This window comes from Gopherus flavomarginatus, chromosome 3, assembly GCF_025201925.1.
Source record: "Gopherus flavomarginatus isolate rGopFla2 chromosome 3, rGopFla2.mat.asm, whole genome shotgun sequence".
Taxonomy (NCBI): Eukaryota; Metazoa; Chordata; order Testudines; family Testudinidae; genus Gopherus; species Gopherus flavomarginatus.
The window spans coordinates 93,628,332-93,651,229 of NC_066619.1; the positions used below are offsets into that span (position 1 = coordinate 93,628,332).

At 41.4% G+C, this 22,898-nt stretch overlaps 1 protein-coding gene across 3 annotated transcripts in view; it reads left to right on the plus strand.

Annotated features, from left to right (window-relative positions):
* The first annotated feature begins 296 nt into the window (after positions 1-296).
* Positions 297-22,898, plus strand: part of GLIS3 (GLIS family zinc finger 3) — a 277,281-nt gene continuing 254,679 nt past the window's right edge. For all 3 annotated transcript variants that reach the window (XM_050944268.1, XM_050944269.1, XM_050944271.1), the window contains exons 1-2: positions 297-387; positions 12,038-12,517. In XM_050944268.1, coding sequence (XP_050800225.1) covers positions 12,133-12,517 — 385 coding nt within the window. In that variant the 5' untranslated portion in view covers positions 297-387; positions 12,038-12,132. The remainder of the gene's footprint in view (positions 388-12,037; positions 12,518-22,898) is intronic.

The following is a 22,898-nucleotide window of genomic DNA, read 5'->3' on the forward strand; positions in this document are numbered from 1 at the left end:
AGGAACAAAATTACAGCAGTGAGCTAGCAAAGTCATCATCAAACAAGTCAACTTCATCTTCCTCACCTACGGACACTGACTGCGGGACCCGGCAGTGAGAGGCGAGCCCCTCAAGTTTTGTAAAACCAGATTCCCCCCCACAAGAAAAGAAAAAGCAACTTTTCCCACTCCTCTCTTTGTATGTGTCTTCCCGAGACCTGATGGAAACTGTTCGTGCTCAAGTGGATAGCCTCTCTGAAGTGTGTTTGAAGGGAACCAAAGTTGCTTTTCTTTATTCGGCTCTCTCCTTGCAAGTAGTTGCTGTCATTCTTGCTTAGAGGAGAGACAGGCTCTGCCTGGAGAAGGAATATGCACCTTGGGCTTTGTTGTGGAAAACCTGGTTACCTGGTAAGTGGATGCTGCCATAGGAACTTTGCTTGCAGGCGCACGCACAGAAAAGTAAAAGCTGACCTACCATCAAACCAAGTTAAGAGACGCACATTAGCAAAAACACCACGGCAGCAGCAGCAATCCTGTGGAGTCTTAACTGTTTTGTATACACACTCGCCTCCTCTCCTTCTTCACGGGGAAGTGTATTGCAGAGGGAAAGGTAGAGTGTGCTTTACTTATCAGCTGAGACGTGGGCAGAATACAACTTCCCACAAGGAAACTGAAATGTACCTATGGCTGTATGTATAGTAGAACGACAATGTGTAAAAATGAAAGGGGCGGTGGCTGCTTTAATCTGACCATAGATGGATGTGAGATTTATTTGCAGGAGGAGGCGAAGGGTTAATTGACAAGAGACGAGGCTCATGAAATCTTACAGGCAAAGCAAAGGCTTGGTAGTTTGTCAACTAGTAACTAGTGTAAACTTTAGACCTAAGGGAACTTTAGGGAAGAGTAAGAACCGGGTGAATGAATGACATGAGGAATGCTGTCTCATAAATGCTGTGTGTACATATGCAGGCAATTAAGTCTTCATTAGTTATAGTTTATTTTACGTGTAGTTGTAGTATATATTTGTTGTTTTATAGAGTGTGTGTGAGCGTGTGTAAATGCTAGAGTTGGGATATGTATACACACCCAACAATTATATATAAGACCCTTCAACGCTCTGTTTTTGTCAGCTCTCCAGCAAACATGTGCGTTTACATTTTATTCATGCCTAGTGTCAAATATTATTCCTATGTCTCATCCCCACTGTAAGGGACTTTATCCTGGTTCTCAGCTCCAGTCCTATGCATTATCTGGCATTTTTCTGCAAACTGCCCAGTCTGCCTTTGGAAAGCATGAGTCTGCAGCAGTCTTCTCTCAGGCTTCAATGTTTGTTTGTTTGTTTGTTTTAAATCTTGTGGTGAAGTTACTTCGAAGTTACTCACTTATAAGAAGTCTGCTGTAGAGAAAGAGAAATAGCAATGTCTGGAAAGTTGGCACAAGTATTCTCTGACTCCGGAGGATTTGTCATCGTGTCGATGATTAAGCCGAGACTTAATACCTTGAGGAGGAAATTTTGAACTCTGGAAAGAAAATGACTGTTTTATGCTCTCCCCTGCGTTTGTTTGCGGGCACAGAATAGAGTAAAGCACGGGGGTGATATTGACACTGCAAGTGACTCATATTTACCCTTTGGCAGCTGGCCGGTACCCGTATGATCTCCATATAGATGGTGCATTTAATAGATTACTATACCCGTTGGCAGGGGTCGGCTGATTTTTTCTACGCACACGTCAGTCTCTGCTGTACTGAAATGCCATATTCAGAGCACTGTAGAGAGGACGGGAGACAGGGGCGCTCGCAGCCCGGTTGAGAAGCCCCATGGTGGCCCCAGCGGTGTGAAATCCACCTGAGCGGTCATGTCAGTTTACCAGGGCGCCTTCCCTCCTTTAAGCCCGCCTCAGAAGCGCGTTCAAGGCTGAGCCCAGGTAGCTGGTGCGCTCGCTCGGTAGCCAGCGCTGCTGCTAGGGGGTCGCGGGTGGGGAGCTGACCAGAGGCAGCGTGGCTGCAGATCTGCTTGTACCGTCCCCGTTGCAGTCTCGGGAGCTGGGGATAGTCCCCGTACCCAGCCACTAGCCGAGGGCACTGCCCTTCCCCTCCAGCAGAGGACAGTGGAATGGGTGAAGCAGGAAGCAGTGGGAGTCAGGGGGTTCCTGTCCCCCTCCAGCAGGGAGGAGTGGGAGCTGGGGAAGGGTCTCGCTGTAGCCAGGGTTGGTGCTGGTGCAAACCAGAGCCAAGGGGTGAACAGCCGCAGTAAGCACCCCATTGCACCAGTGCTTCTAGGAAAGGAAGGGGGCTGCAGCTGATTAAAATAGATGGACGGATTTCTTTGGGAGCTTTTGTGAATGCTTTCCTGAAAAAATGTTGTCAGAATCTTGAAAAGCTTCTCCCAGCTCTCCTTAGAGCTAAGTTCTGCCCCTTACACTGCGGTTTCTCTCCAGATGGTAGAAATCGTCCCCTTTAAAAACAAAACAAAACAACAATCCTGCACTTCCTGTAATCCAGATGCAACCACAAGTGTCACTCACATCAAAGAAATGCCACAGAGCTGTTCAGTGCTCACCAAAGTGACAGCTTAATCTTCAGGCCTTTTTGTGTCACTGGTAATTTCTATTTGTTAAACTTCGCTAAGTTGTCATTTCTGTTCCAGGCTTCAACTGGATATTGTTTTCCTTCTCTGAGACACTAAGATAGTTTGTTGGAAACTTAACTTTTTAATTAAAAGCTTTGGAAAGAGAAAGTGAGAGAGGCTGCATCTCCACTGCTGTTTTTCTTAATATTTCTCACCACTGCATTAACCACAATGGGAGATCTAGTGTCCAGGGGATGCCAATGGTGCCTGTGATTCTACCACCCTGTAATCTAAGCCTGTTCTGAGTAGGGGTAGATAACATGGGTGGCAAAAATATACACAGCTGCTGTTGTCCTTTCTGCACTGGAGCTCACTACAGCTAGCTCTGGTGGTTGGCAATGGAAGACTGGAGTGGGGGCACTAGTGTAGAAAGCTAATGGAACTGTGAATGGAGAGTAAAGACTTTTCACGAGTATGGATTTATAAGACTGGGCCTGGGGCTGTTGACCTCTCCACATCAGAGATCCACAGTCTGCTCACTACAAGTGTTTGGAATTAGGTGTCAGACATAGTTCTGCTTAAAACTGACTTGACAAGTTTTCAAACATGGCTGTACTTAGCACAGTGTGTGCTCTAATGTGAAAAGGGCTTTAAAGAATAATGTCCTCTGTGGGTTTGTGTACTTTCTTCCGTACTTTGTTTTATTTTCTTGTAATGATTATATCAGTTTAGATGGAGTCTGAAAGTTAAGAAGCCAGATTTTATTCTTAGGTGCATCAGTGTAAATTTACTCCGGGGATAGACTCCGAGTTATTTCAGATTCATACTAGTGTGAATGAAAGAATTCTGCTCTGGATGATTTAAAATCATTTTTATTCAAATTAATACTTAAATGAATTAACATGGTTTAAAAGTCACTTGTAATGGGTAAGTTCCAGCCATTTAAGGAGGAAAAATGTGGATTTCAGCCTTTATTAGTGACTTAATAGCAATACCATTGTGTGATCCTTGAACTAGAGCTGGATAACCCTAGAAAGGGCTTTATCCTGACCTCCAATTCACAACACACATCCTCATATATTAAGGAAAATCAGCTTCTAAGTTTGAGCCTACTCTAGACTAAATCTTGTCCCCAGCAGCATCTGTGACACAGAAACTGCAGAAGCCCACAAGGCCCACTTGGACTCTGAAGCTTCTGATGGTTCAGGGGAAGAAACCCAAAACTGGAGGCAGACGTAGCACGTACTGGCATCCAGTCCCTCTCCTTCTCAGGGTGAGTACAGGATTCTACCCAATGACTCATCAGGCCTTGGACATGATGTGAAGGAGGGTACTGACTTTTCACCATTTCAGTGGGGGTAATGTGTATGGGTTTCTGACTGACTGATGGCTGTGAAAGACTGATTGAGGCCATATTATCTGAAGACCTCTTATGCTGACAACTTCAAGCTAAAATGGACAGTCAAGAAGCAAGCAGAGAAACCTGTAGGGTGAAGAACAGTGTTCTTGTCAGAGGGGGAGCTTTGCTAACCAATTTGAGTGGCCATCATGACAGCTCCGTTCCCTTCCAACACCCCCTTACCCAAACATAAGTGCGTGGTGTTTTTTAAAGACCTGTGCAGAAAAGATAGTAGGGAGAGAGTCTGGAGGCAGGCTGGTTTGTGAGTGGTGATGAGGAGCTTAGGGAAGGGATGCTTGAAGGCTGCATTCCTACAAGGGCAGAGTTTTATGGTTGTGGTGTGTTATCTGAGGTATATGCTGGTTGTGCCGGAGGTGAGGTGTGTGTCTCTGGGTGGAGGAGTAGATAATAGGGACTGTTAGATGCCTTCACTTTCAGTCTTCTTGCTTTTGTGGCTTTATGTTAGGTAATGTTATGTGCAGAGCAATATAAACTCACACGTCATGTAGTGGTTTTGTATATTCGTACTTTTGTCAAGAAATCTTTGGTAAATAATATTTATTGTCCTGGTTTGTTGAGATGCAATGCAAAAAAATGCATAACTTAAGATTAAAAGTCTGAATATCTCCAGAGAGAAGACACTTCAGAAAGGATCAGTCTTTTTTTTGAGTTTCTTCCAAACAATGTTATCTAGAGTACTGTAAGAGCTGCAACAGAGTGAGTCAAATAGCATAAGAATATGAACCCTTGAATGTTCAGTATTTTTGATGATTTAAGTTAGACCCATAAAATATTGTTGACCTATTTTCTTATAGGGACCCAGACTTGCTCCTCTCACTCAAACAAAACTACTGTTGACTTTATTGGGAATTTTTTCCTTAACAGGGATTACAGGATCAAATTGTGCAGGTAAGATTTTCAGACACTCAGCATTGGTCTACTTTACTTCTAGTGAAGTCAATGAGTTTTATCTTCCCAGAGGACTACCCTCAGTGTATTTATACTGTGTATGCATACCATAGTAGGGGCACAGATATTGGTGAATTCATCTTTTGTTTCTCTTTATGAAGGAATTGATTCAGTTTTTCCAGTTCTGCAGCTTGAATTTAAGTCATACTATGTGGTTTACTGAGAGTAGACTCATGAGTCAGATGTGCATTTTGAGTAACTGTTGTCATGTTGTTAGTAACAATGATGTCAGCTAAATAAAATACAGTTTTAAAAATAGTGGGCCTAATCATGTTTCCGCAGACATCAGTGGGAGGAAGAATAGACCCAAGAATGGACTTTACCCATTTTTAAATGTTATTTTCAAACTATAGACAAAATAAAATGCTCATGTTTATATCAAATATCTGATGATGTTACAGTAAAGCAAAATCTGTCTAATAAATTAATACAATCTCAGGACAGTTTTCATTTTATTGGTAATATTTTTGTCTCTCTAAATTCTGAATGGTAAATTGATTGAAGATATTACATTTGATACATTTGTATTTACAAGTTTCAGTTTTAATTTTATATTCCATGATTTCTTTTATGCAGTATACTTACATTTTCCATGATTAATATGGTTAGAAGGATTTTTTTAAAAACGATGTTAGGGCGTGGTTATAGGTCTAAGTCAGCAGTCAGTTACTATTCAGCAAAACATTTAAGCATGCATTTAACTTTCAGCATGTGCTTAAGGCCCACTGACTTGTAGTTAAGCACGTTTTAGTGCTTTGCTGAGTGGGGATGGTCTAAAGCACACACTTACAGGCTCTGCTGAACTGGTGCCTGTATGAGTAATAGGCATGACTGAAACATTGTTAAATGATAAAAATCAGTGTGATATTATAATACTTGACTATAATCTATCCGGACGGGCAAACTGAACTGTAGAGGGAGAGGAGTAGCACTATTATAAAAGATTCCATAGAATCTAGTCAGATAATATTTCTAAGTGATAAAGACCATACAGTGTATGGATATAAATCTGAAGCCACATACAAATAATAGCAGAGTTATGCAATCATAGAATTGTGGGGCTAAAAGGGACCTTGAGAAGTCATCAAGTCCAGCCTCCTGTACTGAGTCAGGACCAAGTAAATGTAGATCATCCCTGACAGATGTTTGCCCAACCTGTTCTTAAAAACCTCCAGTGAGGTTGGAAATCTATTTCAGAGCTTGACTACCTTTATAGTTAGAAAGTTTTTCCTAATATCTAACCTAATTCTCCCTTGCTGCAGATTAAGCCCATTACTTCTTGTCCTCCCTTCAGTGGACATGGAGAACAACTGATTACTGTCCTCTTTTTAATATTTGAAGACAGGTATCAGGTCCCATCCTCAGTTGTCTTGTTTCAAGACTAAACATGCCCAGTTTTTTTATCCTTTCATCAGAGGCTTCCTGATCAGAAGAGGGATACTGTATGCATAATGTTGAGGGAGATCAAATTGCAATTAAGGCATTATTGATATGGTTGATGGAACCAAAACAGCAATATCTGTTGTACTTTACATCCTTAGTTATTTCGGTTTTAAGTCTCTGTGTGAAAACACTTATTTTTGTATAACAGTGCTTTTATAGCAATATAACTTAAGTTGTTTCCTTATCAGATTAACAAAATCAATGTAAAGACACTGAAATAAGAGAGTGTGCACACAGACTTAAACTGAAATAATAAAGAGTGTGAATGCTGACTGATATAGCTCCATTGATTTAATTTGCCATGTACACAAGGACTAAATGTAATAAAACTAGCAAAGCATAACTTCAACTACAGATGTAAATTGGTCAAATATCAAAATGGGGCAAGGTTTAGAGAAGCAATTTCTCAGCTGAATAAATGGTGGCTTCCTGGAACACTGATCTGAGTGCACGTAAGGGTCCTCCTCCAAGTTAGCCTGAAGTGGCAGACAGGAGTTAGTCCAAAATATAACACTTGTTGACTGACTATGTAATAACGACCCCAATAAAATTAATTTCACCATTTCTGAGAGAAGTCATAACAAAATCTAGGCCAGTGGATTTACCAATGAGGAAGGGAATTAAAAATACCCTACAGTAAAAACTACAGCAGTTAAAATCCTTATGTTTGGCATGGAGGCTACAAAAGTATATGTAAACAGTCACAGAAGTCATGCACACCGTTAACCAAAAAAATAAGTAGGATGGGCTGGTGGAAAAAACAAACAACAACAACAAACCCCCCACCAGGGCTAAATGACGTAGTTCAGGAGATTATTTAAGCCAAACAGGTATTCTGCAGAAAGCAGAAATCCAGCCCTAGTGAAGCCAATAGAATGCAGCATAAACTATGCCAGGTAAAGTGTAGGATGGAAATGAGGGTGAAGAGGACATTTAAAGAGCAAATAGCCAAAGACACAAAAACATTCTCAAAGTATATCCAAATCAGGAAACCTGTGAGAGAAGTGGGTCTGCTAAGCTAGCTGGGAGTAAAGAGGAGAAAGGCTACTAGCCTGGAACTCAGGAGGCCCATGTTCAGTTTCCTGCTCTGCCAGATATTTCCTCTGTAACCTTGGGCAAATTAGTTAGTCTTTCTGTGCGTCAATTCCCCATGTGTCAAATTGGAATAATAGCACTTTCCTACCTCACAGGGATGTTGTGAGGATAAATACCTTAAAGATTGTGAGGCAGTCAGAAACTACGGTCTTGGGGGGCAGGTAAGTACCTGTAACAGAAATATGGGGAAACTAAGGAAGAAATTGCAGAGAAGCTAAATGACTTATCTGCAATTCCTTCACCACAGAGGATATGGGAGACTTCTGCAGGTGCTGTAAATTTGCTGCGGTTCAAAATATAAATTATGTGTATGTATGAAAAAGGAGAAAGGGGCAGAGATGGTGAAAAGCAAATTAGATTATTAAAAATTGGCTTATTTTGGAAAATTTACGGTATTTTTAGTCACATAGATTTTTATATTTTAAAATATATATTTATTTTGACAGTGTCCCTTTAATATTGTTGACTAATGGGTGTGTTTTCTTCCATACACATAAATTTCAATCAGTAGTAAAAAGTTACACATACCTATCAAGTGAAGAACATCAACTTAAGTATAATTGAAATTAATTAATTATATTGGTACAATGGTTAGCTTGAAATCCAGTGAAGTATAGTAAATTTCATCTGTAAGTGTGAAAAACAGTAACATATGATAAAAGTATGACAAAAACAAATCCAAGTATTGCATCTTATTGTAGCAAACAGTATTACAGAAAAAATAACAAGGAAATCAGAGTATTAAAAACACGTGGAATATATTGACCTGGATTTGATAGGGCCCTTTAGGTATATGTATTGTATAGAAATATTCTTCTGTCAATCTAAATATACTGTTGCTGAACAAAAGTAATAAACCTGTCATGTATAATCTCCTCTTTATTATGTTTGCACTTTTCTAATGTAGTTAAAAATTATAGACAAGAATGATTTTGGCTTGCTGCTGATTTATACTGCTGTAGTGTACAGCCTTGCCAACAGCATGACAGCTTTTTGTTTATAAGCTCTTTTCTAAAGAGCCAGTCACCTGTGTTAGGGCAAAGTACATTCTGCTTACTAAAATGAACCTTGGGAATCTAAGAACGCTCAGCTCTGTCTGTCCTTGGTTGAATTGCAAAATGTGATTTATGTTGCAGCCATGCATGAAAATAAATGATACTGCTTTTTAACCAATATGTTTTCTAATTTACATTCTTGTAATATAAAAAAATGAAAAATAAGGGAATAGGATTAGACTCTTTGTTATCGAATAACAAACTGAAATATGTGTATGCACGTGTGTATATATGTGTGTGTCTAATTGATATATATTAAACGTTATATATATAAAATACACAAACACTTGATCTTCATGGTGCTGAGCACTGGGGTCCCAAATCATCAAAGCAGTTAAGTGTATGCTTAGTTTTTTTGGACAGAACAGGGCCATAGTGCTTAGACCTTGTAGGATTGAAGTTCTTAACTCTAAGCATGTGAGTAGAGTAGTCTGTGATGGCTCTCTGGGTACCGGGCACTGAGAGTCACCTTGTTATCCCAGCCTCCAGCATGTGGGAGTCTTGCTAGTAATAACTGAGTGTTAGCTCCGTGACATCACCAGCCTTTCAGCCACTCAGCCGCTCTTCTGTGGGCTATGCCACCCTGTGTCTGTCTTGCAGGTTAACAAGAGATGTGCCTGAGTCCCCGAGTTCCCTTGAACTGTTCCCCTGTTATCTCTAGCTCCTGACACTGGCTACTCAGAGAAATCCCAGATCCTCTGCCCCCAAAGGAGCAATGTGCCCCAGTTTACTGGTCGGACTTTAAATCATCACTCCTGTATAACACACGTCACTTATGAGCACTTATACGAAAACAAAAATAGCTTTATTTTAGAAAGAGTAGAGATTCAACTAGAAACAAGACAGAGTGGTAGAAACAAATGGTTACAATACAAAACAAAGTCATAAAACGCGAACCAAGGTCTACCCTTACTAACAGTTACCTTTCCTATCTAATAAAGTAGTTTCTTTCCAAAGTTCAGTCTGTTGCAGAGCTGGTTGACTTTACAGGAAACAGGAACCAAACTTTCATGAAAACACTCTTGCCCCACAAGACACAAGATATTTCCTCAGTGAATGAACACAGAGCGTCTCTTCCCACTCTGTGATATACTGAAACAGTCTTTTGTCTCCGGGAGAGCCCCTTTCTATTGAAACATTGCCCCCTGCTTTTTTAACTTCCAGATGATTTTGATTGTTTGCCGTTGTCTCTGATGGGTTTCTATGGATAGTCTTGGGATGGAGTAAGACTAGACAATTAATCTTGCATTATACCACCAGCTAACCAAAGAGTGGTGACAACTCCATTCTGTCTGAATGGGTCATCACCAAAAAAAATATTATCCCATGGTGACTAACTTTTACTCCAAGACCATAAAGCATACTGTCAATATAGTTACATTATTCCTTAAATCAGAGGTGGGCAAACTACGGCCCGCGGGACCCTGCTGCACAGCCCCTGAGCTCCTGGCCTGAGAGGCTAGGCCTTGGCCCCTCCCCTGCTGTTCCACCTCCCTTGCAGCCTCAGCTTGCCCCACCACTGGCGCAACCCTCTGGGCAACAGTGCAGCTGCAGAGCCGCAGCCTGACCTAGTGCTCTGTGCTGTGCCATGGCATGACTGGCTCCAGCCGGGCAGCTCGGCTGCCTGTCCTGGAGGTCTGGGCGTCATGGCTGTAGTGCTGCCAGCCATAGGTGCTCCAGGCAGTGTGGTAAGGGGCCAGGGAGTAGGGGGGTTGGATAGAAGATAGGGGAGTTTGAGGTGGTGGTCGGGGGGCGGGGATGTGGATGGGGGTAGGGCAGTCAGAGGGCGGGGAACAGAGTGGTTGAATGGGGGCAGGGGTTCTAGGGGGGCAGTCAGGAAGAAGAGGGGGGTTGGATGGGGCTGTGGGAGGACAGTCAGGGGCAGAGATTCCGGGGGCGGTCAGGGGACAGGGAGCAGGGGCGGTTGGATGGGCAGAGGTCCTGGGGGGGGCATTCAGGAATGAGAGGAGGGGTTGGATGGGGCAATGGAGAGCAGTTAGGGGTGAGGCAATCAGAGGACAAGAGAGCAGGGGGAGTGGATGAGGCAGGAGTCCCGGGGGAGCTGTCAGGGGGTGAGAAGCAGGGGGAGGGGGGATTGGATGGGAGCAGGGCCGGCCCATGCCTGGTTGTTTGTGTACAGCCTCCTCTAACCGGCCCTCCATACAATTTTGGAAACCTGATGTGGCCCTCAGGCCAAAAAGTTTACCCATCCTGCCTTAAATGTTACCCGTACGTACATCTTGCAATGGTAGTGAGTCTTCATAAGTTATAAGTTTTCTGTAGATACTTCACTTTATGGATAAATACCCTGCAAGACGTGTTTGGTGTAGTGAGTTTGTCAGATATGAGACGAGTTGTTTGCAAAGAACAGGGGGCCCTTTGCCAAGCGGCCTCTGTGTCACGTAGTCCTATGGACTTCAATCATGAACCATCTGGCCCTGTGTCCACTGGTTTCAGTGGGGTACTTGTGTTTAAGTGTTTTGCTGGATCGGGGCCAGGGTTCTTGGTCTTTTGCAAGATAGAGTCCTGTATGTCTGGATGAATATAAATGTGTGTAATTTGAGCCTCAATTTTGTGTGTGCAAACTGCAATTGTGCAAAACAGCTAGGTATCTAAGTCCTGAGTCAGCAGAACAGTTAAGCATGTTCTTAAATTTAAACACATGAATCTGGTGGTTAAAATTAAGCATGTGCTTGAGTGTTTTGCTGAACTGGGAATTATCCCATTTGTGTGATATCTTTAACCACCTGATTTGAATCCACAAATGCTGCTTCTCTTCACAGATCTGATTGTGTCTGTATAAGTGAACATTCATAAAAATGTAAGTGGAAAAATACTCTGGGAAAAACTTGCACAATTAAAAGGCTGCCTTTGAAAATTTGGCCGTACACTTTATTAGGACATTAAAAATAATCTGAATCTAGAAGATTTACATCTTGATCCATCTTTGCAATGATTGCAATTATTTTTATGAACTTGGCACAGTAGAGCACTCTTACAGTATTTTTCCTAGTAGAATCGCATGCTGTGTAGTAGAGAAAAAACCCTCTGCAATCAGTCCTGCTGTATTTCTGACCTTTAGAATGTCAGCTGGCATCTCTTTCATGTCTTATATGTGTCTGAATATTGCCTGTTTTGGTTTTCAGCACCTTTTTAATCAACAGAGTGAAGGGCTGGCAGAATGGGATAGTGGTGCTCATCCTGGTGATGACTTCCACTCAGCAGCTGCTTTTCACTCCAGGCTGACTTCCTTGACTTGCTCAGCATTCACTCCCTTTCATGGCTAGTTTATCTAGTCTGAAGACAGTTGACCTTATTGTAAAATTCTGCTTTTGAAAGGGCAGGCTTTCTTATTACAATTCTGAGTCATCATTTAGCTTTGTCCTCTCTCTTTGATTGCCTGTATATTGCTCAGACTTTGCTGCTCACAATCAATTTTTTTTCATATAGTTAAATATTGTGTGCAGTCCTGTCATCATATATTATTTACTACAGTGTAAAATATTTTCATTTATGTATTTTTAACAGGCTTAATCACTATGGATAACATACTGACCTTGGCCTGATGTCATTGATACCTGTGGATTTGTATAACACCTTTTGATCATTGCAACTACTTGACAATGAATGGGAAGTCATGCAGTATGAGCCACCGGACCGCGGGTACTCCCCATGGTCCTGGGATGATCAATGGACAGCAAATTCCACCTATCAGAGTTCATGCAGGAACACCTTGCCCATCTTCAAATAGCAACACCCCAAGCCCAGCTATTGGAAACTTGTCTACCAGCCTCCACTTGAAGATGCCCTTTGGAGGAGGAGTAGCTCCTCAGAGCAACATCACTGATAGTACCATCCACCTCCCTGCTTTAAGTCCCAGGAGACAAGTGGTTACAAATGGGAAGCCTTTATTCCAAGTCCCACAGCCTCCAGGGCTGCCAGCACCACAGTCTTTAAAACCAAAGCAGCAGGAGTTTGGGAACACCTTCTCCCCAAGCACAATTAAAGGTAGGAGCGATTTTTAATGTTACTAGTACTATTTTTCTGATTATGATCCTTCCTTTGCTGCTATCTCATGCTTAACAGTATTGGAGAAAAATTTAAGTAGTTCACAGTTTGATTATTACCACGGGAGTTGCAATATCTAGTGATTGCCCAAAATTGTTGTATTGTGCAAAAATGCCAGTGAGCATGTAATCAATGTTTTCTGACTTTGTTTTGCTACTGCAACGTCTTAGATCAACAAGTCCAGGTAGCAATTTTATTTGCTTTTGTAGCAAAGTTGTGCAAGTGCTACAGGAAAAATTCTATAGTGGATGTAAGAGCACAGCCTCCTATGAATGACTAACAACTTCTCATTGATGGAAGCAGCAGTGTTGTTGATGTTTTTGAAGTAAGGGTGCTGCACAGTATGTAAAGCTCTTTAGATACTTTGAAGGGCTACTGGCCACTGAGCACCCTTCAGCCATGACTTACTGATTGGGAACCATTGTATGCGTCATTCTAACTAGTGACGCAGACCTCACAAGGTGTGGAGTTCAGTTCTGTTTGGATAGGCATTTTCTACTTCAGAGGCTTATCTGAACTCCATGAAGCTCTGGAGTCTGCAAAACAAGGCTGGAACTGGGGGATCTGATTCAGGTTGGAAATAGTGAGTACCATTTTTAGGTATTTTGGCACCACCCCTTCCAGTCCTGGAAATGCAGAGAATTATAGATTGAATGAAGGAAAAAAGTGAAACGTTTTCAAATATCGGGAAAAGGTTTTGGTCTGAGTGAAAATTTGAGGGGTGGGGTTGAGGTATCTTATTTATTCCAAGTGGTTTGCTTCAGCTGTCTCTTGCTTTTCACAACTTTATTCTAAGTATGTGGCTGCAGTATTTGAGGGAATTCTTGCCTTTAATGAAAATGCCATGTCTGCATCTGCTCATAACAGGCATATTGGGCATACTGGATTTTTTTTTGAAAACTTTCCCTGCTCTTTTAAATAAGGGATAAATTGGGTTGAAAAGTCAGGATATTTTCTTTGGAATGCAAGGAAAAGCAGAATGTTTTGGGCTACCTGATATGTGAATTGCTTTTTAGTAAAGTTATATATATAGGTATTGGTGCTGAAGTCAAGAAAAGAAAACACTAACAGTCTACATTAAAAGATGCTTGCTCAAGATACTAGTAGTTCTACATTTCTATTTTGTAATTATGTTGCAAAAGTTCAAAAGGAAGTGTTATTCATAATGGTACTCACCTTCTGTCCTGTTAAGAGGAATGTTTTGTAATGCATTTGTGTATGGTAAGAATCCATAACATACAGTTTTCTTCTTATTCTCTGGATAAGAAAGACAAGTCTGAACAGGTACTTTTGTATGTCTGTTACTTTAGTTAAGTATTACCTTACTTCATTTGTGGCACTGATTGCATAATATGGCTACAAGTACAGGGTTAAGGCATCTAATAAAGAAAATATTGGACATCATGGGATTTTTCAGTACATAAAAATATTACCGAAATCGAATTTATTGTTAGATGTGTGTATTTAACAGCACTTTGTGAACAATCAGTTTCTTTTTTTTTTTTAAATCTACCCAGGCTCTGCAAAAGGATATTCACTAGTAACGCATCAGCAAAGCTGAAAGTGACACTTAAGAGGCAGCAGGCAGAGTGGGCTGAGAGAAAAGGGATTAGGGCAGGAGGGAAGAGACATGGGCCTGGGCCTGCTTGGTATTGCTTTGAGGCCTGCCTAAAAGACCATTTGAAATATCACAGGGAGTAGAAAAATCTTATAATTAAAATAAATAATTACCAAAACTCCAGGATATATTATTTAAAGGGAGATGTCTCAGGAAAGAAAATTTAAAAAATGTACCATTTTCACATAATCAAGTTGACATCATCCCTTTAAAGTGTAGTTATGCTCAGAAAAATGACTCAGTACAAATGGCATGTGATTGCATAACATATCTGCTCCCTATGTCTTTTTCAGTTGATTGCTGTTTACTTTTCTTGCAAAAATAAATATTTTCCATATTTTTACTCCTCTTATCCCTACATTTACATAGTCAACAGTTATGTGAAAATAACCTGGATTTTTTTCTGGCCTGTACATCGGATGTAGAATTGTTAACTAAATTACACTTGCAGACTCCTTATGAATGGTAATAATGCAAGAACCAAAAATAAACAAGTGTGACTTTTATATCCCTTGGTGAGATTGTAACACTGGAACTTAGAAAAAAACCTTTCCATTTGGAAACGTCATAAAGTTGATCTTGAAATCATTGTGTGACCATAATCATGAAACCCACAATGCCGTTTTTAGAGTTACTTCTCAGCATATAACCATACTGCAAGATTAGCCAATAATTGGCAACAGACTACTGTGCTCTCTATTTGAGAAGGAATTACCTCAACAGCTAACCATAACATAGTAGGATTTTAAAGGTAAGATCTCAGTAGAAAACTTATATAGGAAGACTGTTTTTATGCTTCAGTTCTGCCTCTTATGTTGTGTGTTAATTTCACATCCTGCATGTAAACTCCTCTCTAGAAACCTCTGTATCAGAAATGTAATTTAAGCTCTTACATCTGCTTTGTAATCTTTTTGGATAAGGAGCTATCTTTATTCTATTGGTAAAGGATCATATTTGTCTATGGCACTGTTTGTGGATGTTCAAAATGCTGTTGCAAAGATCATTCTCCTGGAACATCTCTATGACCCTCTCACCCCCTTCTTTGCATCCCTCCACGGGCTGCCCCTTCTCCACTGCAACAAGCACAAGCTACTTGTCTGCGCTTTTGAGACCTATAGCCTCAACACACCTATTGTCTCTTACACAATATTGAGATATTAACTGTCATCTTAATTTCATAAATGATGCCAGCCTTGACTGCCTGTTTTTATAATATTCTTACAAGCGCCTGCATGCTTCCACCCATGCTTCCTCTAATGCATGGGAGGAGCTCATGGTAAATACTGAAAAAGACACTTCATTATCCTCCTTCAAATCCATCCTTAAAACTATGGATGTTTTCAGTGATGCCTCCAAAAATCTCGATTATGGTTAGGCAGCTGGTTTGCTGTGAACACTGTTGTCATGCTGACCAGTGTCAACTCATTGTTTCCTTGGGCTCCCCCACTCTGTTTTATTTATCCACCTTTTGTCTGTAGTCTTACACTTAGATTGCAAACTCTTCAGGGTAGGAACTGCCTCTTTGTTGCATGTTTATATGATAGTAGCACCTAAAGGTGCATATTAGGGTCTGAATCAAAGCCCATTAACTTCAGTGGGCTTTGGATAAAGCCTGTAGTGTTTTTACTGTAATGACAGTTTTTGAACTAGAAGGAAATATACACATAGTTTATCACCAGCCCAAGCACCATCAAGACACTAAGAAAATAGCTTGGAAGAAGGAACACAAAGAATGTGGTCATACCACTACTGCTCTGAATAGCGTCATGGTTTTCTTTGGTCTGACAATTTTTATAATTTTTTGTTAGAGAATTTTATTAGAGTATAATGAGTTTGAATAGTAAAGTGACATAAAGACCTATTCTGGGTAGGATTTTCAAAAGTGTTCAGTTTTCAGGGCTATCTCTAATGCCACTGAATCGTAAAAACTCCCATTGACTAATAAAAACAGAGTTTGGCCAACACTGAGTGCTTTTGAAAATGCTCCCCAATGAACTTGGTGAGATGATGAGAAACAGGAGTCTTAATACTCAAAACAGTGAGGAGATTTAGTTTACGCATCTTCCATTGGAATTAATCTCTAGCCAGCTTTGAAAATCTCAACTAGATACTTAATTTTTGTTGTTAACTTGGGCAAACCCAGGACCTGCACCACTGAAGACAATGATAAAACTTCCTCTTATATTAATGGAAGCGCAGTATCGAGCCTTCTGTTTTTAACTCCAACAGCATCTGCCTTTTACTAATAAGTGATTGATGTAGTCATGGCTAAGACTTTCAGCAGCTCTGAAAACCAAGAGTCACTCACAGCTCACTGAAAGCAGCATTTAGGGCACATACAGTGCTTCGTTGTGGGACAAACAAGTAAAAGAACTAGCTGTACATAGTGCTGCTCGAAGGAGTTCAATTTTCATAAATTCCACGCTTGGAACCTTCTGTTCTTGGAGTCCCACTGGGCTTACAGTTGTCAGAATGAAGTGGTATGTGAGCCCTATTCTGGCCTGGTAAACGGACCTGTGTCTTTAAGGGGATAGTCTTATCTTTTCATGTTCCAAGCTACAATCCCACAAGTACTCAAACTCAACAATGCCTCAATAAAATTATTGAGAAGATGTGAAAGTGAGACAGAAATCTTCTTAGTCATGAATTTGTGCATTCATACACTCAGATATCACATGGCAAAAATTAAAACTCTCTCTGAAAATGATGAATATTTAAAGAAAGGGTCTATAACTTAAATGACTTTGCAGTTTTTCCTGCAATGTTGGTTAAAACTTTGCCGATTACAAATTTAGGGCTGGATTTTCCAATCCAGTAAGGCCAGCACAAAGTGGCCTTAAAGCAGCAGAAGATGGCTAATGGAGAATTCTCCCCAAGCAGAGAAACTCTTTGCTGGCATACGGTTGATGGAGGCGGCTGCTCTGCTGCTACACCATCCACCCCTCCTATGCCCAGTGTAAGAGGAAAGAGAGAGTGCATAAGGGGCGTGGCATGGGCAGGACAAGAAGGGGAGCGAGTGTGTCAGAATGATGTTCTAATCTACTACACCCAGTCCTCTAGGGATCTTATGCCAGTGGCATAATTTTGAGCTGCCCTGTGCAGCAATACCTTGCACAAGTGCTGAGCATGTCTGAATCAGGGAGTTGCAACCAGCTTCTTGTGGCCGTCACGCTGAATGTAGTGGAGAATCAGCGCTTTGGAATCAAATCTGGCCTTCAATCACACCAAAAAAACTCTGTAGAAATCAATGTAGTTGAAGTACAGGGAAGTAACTGAAGCTTGAATCTGACCTTTAGAGTGTGACTTTGGAAATATTTGAGATACGTTATAAAAAAATCATCCAGGTACATTTGTTAGTAAAACTACCAAACTGGAGCCTTTAAAAAAAAAGTGCACATTTAACAAGTTGTGCTTTAATTTACACAGCCATATAACCTCCAGCAAAAGCCTCTTCCATTTATAATTCCTGTGATTCCAACAAGCACTAAGCTTGACACATCTGACAGTTAGAATCATAGAATATCGAGGTTGGAAGGGACCTGAGGAGGTCATCTGGTCTAATCCCCTGCTCAAAGCAGGACCAATCCCCAACCAAATCATCTCAGCCAGGGCTTTGTCGAGCCTTATCTTAAAAACCTCTAAGGAAGGAGATTCCACCATCTCCCTAGGTAACCCATTCCAGTGCTTCACCACCCTCCTAATGAAAAAGTTTTTCCTAATGTCCAACCTAAACCTCCCCCATTGCAACTTGAGATCACTGCTCCTTGTTCTGTCATCTGGTACCACTGAGAACAGTCTAGATCCATCCTCTTTGGAACTCCCTTTCAGGTAGTTGAAAGCTGCTATCAAATGCCCCTTCATTCTTCTCTTCTGCAGACTAAACAATCCCAGTTCCCTCAGCCTCTCCTCATAAGTCAGGTGCTCAAGCCCCCTAATCATTTTTGTTGCCCTCCAATTTTTCCAAATCCTTCTTGTAGTGTGGGGCCCAAAACTGGACACAGTACTCCAGATGAGGCCTCACCAATGTCGAATAGAGGGGAATGATCACGTCCCTCGATCTGCTGGCAATGCTCCTACTTATACAGCCCAAAATGCCGTTAGCCTTCTTGGCAACAAGGGCACACTGTTGACTCATATCCAGCTTCTCATCCACTGTAACCCCTAGGTCCTTTTCTGCAGAACTGCTGCCCCTAGCCATTCGGTCCCTAGTCTGTAGCAGTGCATGGGTTTCTTCCGTCCTAAGTGCAGGACTCTGCACTTGTCCTTGTTGAACCTTGTCAGATTTCTTTTGGCCCAATCTTCTAACTTGTCTAGGTCCCTCTGTATCCTATCCCTACCCTCCAGCGGTTCTACCACTCCTCCCAGTTTAGTGTCATCTGCAAACATGCCGAGGATGCAGTCCACGCCATCCTCCAGATCATTAATGAAGATATTGAACAAAATCAGACCCAGGATCGACCCTTGGGGCACTCTGCTTGATACCAGCTGCCAACTGGACATGGAGCCATTGATCACTACCCGTTGAGTGCGACGATCTAGCCAGCTTTCTATCCACCTTATAGTCCATTCATCCAGCCCATACTTCTTTAACTTGCTGGGAAGAATACTGTGGGAAACCATATCAAAAGCTTTGCTAAAGTCAAGAAATAACAGATCCACTGCTTTCCCCTCATCCACAGACTCCGTTTTCTCCTCATAGAAGGCAATTAGGTTAGTCAGGCATGACTTGCCCTTGGTGAATCCGTGCTGACTGTTTCTGATCACTTTCCTCTCCTCTAAGTGCTTCAGAATTGATTCCTTGAGGACCTGCTCCATGATTTTTCCAGGGACTAGGGTGATGCTGACTGGCCTGTAGTTCCCTGGATCCTCCTCCTTCCCTTTTTTAGAGATAGGCACTACATTAGCCTTTTTCCACTCATCTGGGACCTCCCCCTATCACCATGAGTTTTCAGAGATAATGGCCATGGCTCTGCAATCACATCTGCCAGCTCCTTTAGCACCCTTTGATGCAATGCATGTGGCCCCATGGACTTGTGCTCATCTAAATAGTCCTGAACCACTTCTTTCTCCATGTGGCTGGTCACCTTCTCCCCATGCTGTGCTGCCCAGTGCAGCAGTCTGGGAGCTGATCTTGTTCATGAAGACAGAGGCAAAAAAGGCATTGAGTACATTAGCTTTGTCCACATCCTCTGTCACTGGGTTGCCTCCCTCATTCAGTAAGGGGCCCACACTTTCCTTGACTTTCTTCTTGTTGTTAACATACCTGAATAAACCTTTCTTGTTACTCTTAACATCTCTTGCTAGCTGCGACTCCAAGTGTGTTTTGGCCTTCCTGATTTCACTCCTGCATGCCTGAGCAATATTTTTATACTCCTCCCTGGTCATTTGTCCAGTCTTCCACTTCTTGTAAGCTTCTTTTTTGTGTTTAAGATCAGCAAGGATTTCACTGTTAACCTAAGTTGTTTGCCTGCCATATTTACTGTTCTTTCTACACATCGGGATGGTTTGTTCCTGCAATCTCAATAAGGATTCTTTAAACTACAGCCAGCTCTCCTGGACTCCTTTTCCCTCTTATGTTGTTCTCCCAGGGGATGCTGCCCATCAGTTACCTGAGGGAGTCAAGGTCTGCTTTTCTGAAGTCCAGGGTCCATATTCTGCTGCTCTCCTTTCTTCCTTGTGGATTTGTGGGTTTGATTGCTGTTGTACTTTTGCTGAAAACTGTGTGCAATAAAGTGGGACATGCTTGATACATGAGGTCATTAAGGGATTGTTTCCATGAACAATTAGACCATGACAAGCTGAGATGCGTATCTGCCCCATACTAGCCTTCTGTGGTCTAACTGTCTTTGTTCTCTCTGCTGATGCATGGTAACAGTTCATGAGAGCACTTTGATCAAGTCTGTCACAATTCAGGGCAACTGCATCAGTATTTCCCCCCAGTGGTTCAGCAAGGGCAGCCACTCTCAGGCTTTTGGCTCTCTAGCTGTTGCCTTTCTTGTGTGCAGACCCTCTTTCTCCTCTGACTGGGTTATCTCCAGGTTGAATGATTCCCTGCCTTTACTGTGTTATTCCCAACAAAAGACAGGCTTCCTAAACAGGCTTGCTTGCTTTCTTTTCAGAGATTAATAACAGAGTGATAACTAATAGTTATAAGTCATCACATGGCATTTCCTATACAAGCAGTACAGAGACAACATATTAAAAACAATGAAAGCATGTACACACATGTTAATAAGTTTACCGGAGATCATCCCAACTTTAACATGGGCTCTGGCAGGAGATTAGTTGTTCAAACCCCACCAAAGGGGTCTCTTCTAAGGTCACAAGTTCATAGCTGATAACCGAAGGAATTACATTAGCACCCAAAGTTACATACAATCTCAAAATACTATATAAACAACTGTATTTTTAATACAATGGACCCTGAAGTTATTACATCTAATTCAATAAGGTTTAACTTAATTCCATCAGGTTTATCCAGGATATTGTCAGTCTGTGACCAGCTCATAACACTCTAGCGAACTGTTAATATGTATCAGCAAAGTGCACATAAACAGTTAGACTGTGGCAGGCTGTTGTGGGGTAGATTTACACCCCAGTTTACTGCAGACTAATTGTTTCCGCAGACAAGCCCTAAGACTCTTCCTCACGGTAAAAAAAAAAAATAAAAAAAAAATTGTCAATCATGCCAAGGTTTTTGGACTAGCTGTGGAAAAAGGAGCAGCTCTCAAACTGTAAAGCTGTGTGAGAACTGTGAACTTGGTCAGTAAGGATCATTTGTCCCTAGCTGTCAACAAAGGCTTGTTTTACCAGGAACAATAACCGCACAGGTTTGAGAGGAGTGTTATGTGCAAAAGTGTTAATCAGTAAGCAGCTTGAGCCACATTCAGAATCTTTTACAGAGTTATTTTGCTCTTTAGTACTGTTGTTTTTATTTGTTAGTTGGCACAATCTGAAAAAGAAGTTCATCAGTATGCTGTAGAGCTCCTTACATGGAAAGCTTAATGCGGTCTTACTTTTTTTCCAGTTGTTCTCTTTAATCAGTTTTCAACAGTTTATAAGCCTGGTTATTGACAATGTTTAAGCAGCAGTGAAGTGATTAAATGATACTGATCTTAGTTTGTATCCACATACTTCAGCAGACTTGACATGGTTAAAAAAAACAAAACTAGACTTGATCACAAGGAGATCACAAATGGGGACTTCTGGCAGTTGGCTGGGAGATGCATTTGAAGACAACAGAAAGAGGCCTGGCCTGGGTGAATTCTTCAACCAGATTTGGCTTTTGCCAAATGAACACAATTTAGTGCATGAAACTTTGAAAGCTTAATTAAAACAACCTATACAATAGTATTTGTATGGATTGTAAAGATGCTGGAAAAAATATATGGTAGGGCTTGGCATACTGCAGATAGTGTATTTGAGGTATATTTCCCCTGATTTCCATTTAAGCTGTACTGGGTACATTATTGTTGCAAGAGGTTCCTTTGGCAGAGGATGTTTCAGAATGCAATTTATTTTGCATTGGTCATGCTTCAAATTTAATTCAACTATTGAGACAACTTGAGCATAAAAGATGTATTTGGTGTGCAGTTTTTCAAGTATATTGTCACACAATACCCAAGTGAATCCCAGGAGTCATTTTTGAGGAGTCTAAAAGAAATGATCTCAAGCATGAACTTCTGGTTCTTTTTCTTATTGTTTGGTTGTTTGTTTTAAATTAAAGAAAATGTGAACAGACAAGGAAACTAGCAAACACATAGTCACACATATACAAAAGCCCCAGGCAACTTACAAAGATCCCTCAAGAGTATTAGGCCTTGTGCCAAAATGGATCTACTTTTATATTGGAACTCTAAAATCCCTCAAGAGTATTAGGCATAATTCCAGCACTTATCCATTCTATGTTAGAATTTAATTTAACTCCTGTTATATTCAATCCTTCACCCTTTTTCCCGGTGCTTTGTAGGTTATGGCAATTAAGTTTAAAAAAAAATTTTTTTTTTTTTTAGATAAATCACATGTATCCAAAATTGAACTTGTTTTGATCCACTGGAGTGTGCAGCCTCTTCCCCCCCTCCTCCCCCGAGCACTGCTTTACTGGGTTATATCTGAATTTGTGTTATATCGGGTCGCGTTATATCGAGGTAGAGGTATATCTACAAACTTCGGAGGCCAAATTCTCCTCTGTTACAGTGGTGCAACCCAACTGAAGACAGAGGGTGTTGTTCAGCACTGTCCTATGCCACTCTGTGCTTCACACTGTGGGCAGGTTACAGCAGTGAAAAGTACCTGAGGATTCTAATCTGCAGGAGGCCTGCAGCTGGCTAATGAAGCCCCCAAAGTTGGCATTACTGGCTATTGAGGACAGGCTGCAAGGGGGAATGATATGCTGATCCAGCAAATTCTATAGGCTGCTCTCAGTGGTGGGGTTCTTAAAGAGCACTGGTTGTAAATTAGAAATGCCCTCCCCAGTGTGATCTCTGGAGAATGATGACAATGCAGATGCCAGCTGCTCTCTCCTGGGGCTCAGCAGCTCTCACTGGTGCAGGAGCGTGGATGGGTGGGCATTTTACATCCCTCTACACTACAGAGGGTGACTCAAGCTCACTAGGTTTACATTAGTGTGACAGAGAGGAAAAATAGGCTCCTTAAGTTTAAACATTTTTAAAACCCATATAAAAACGCAACAAATAAAAACTA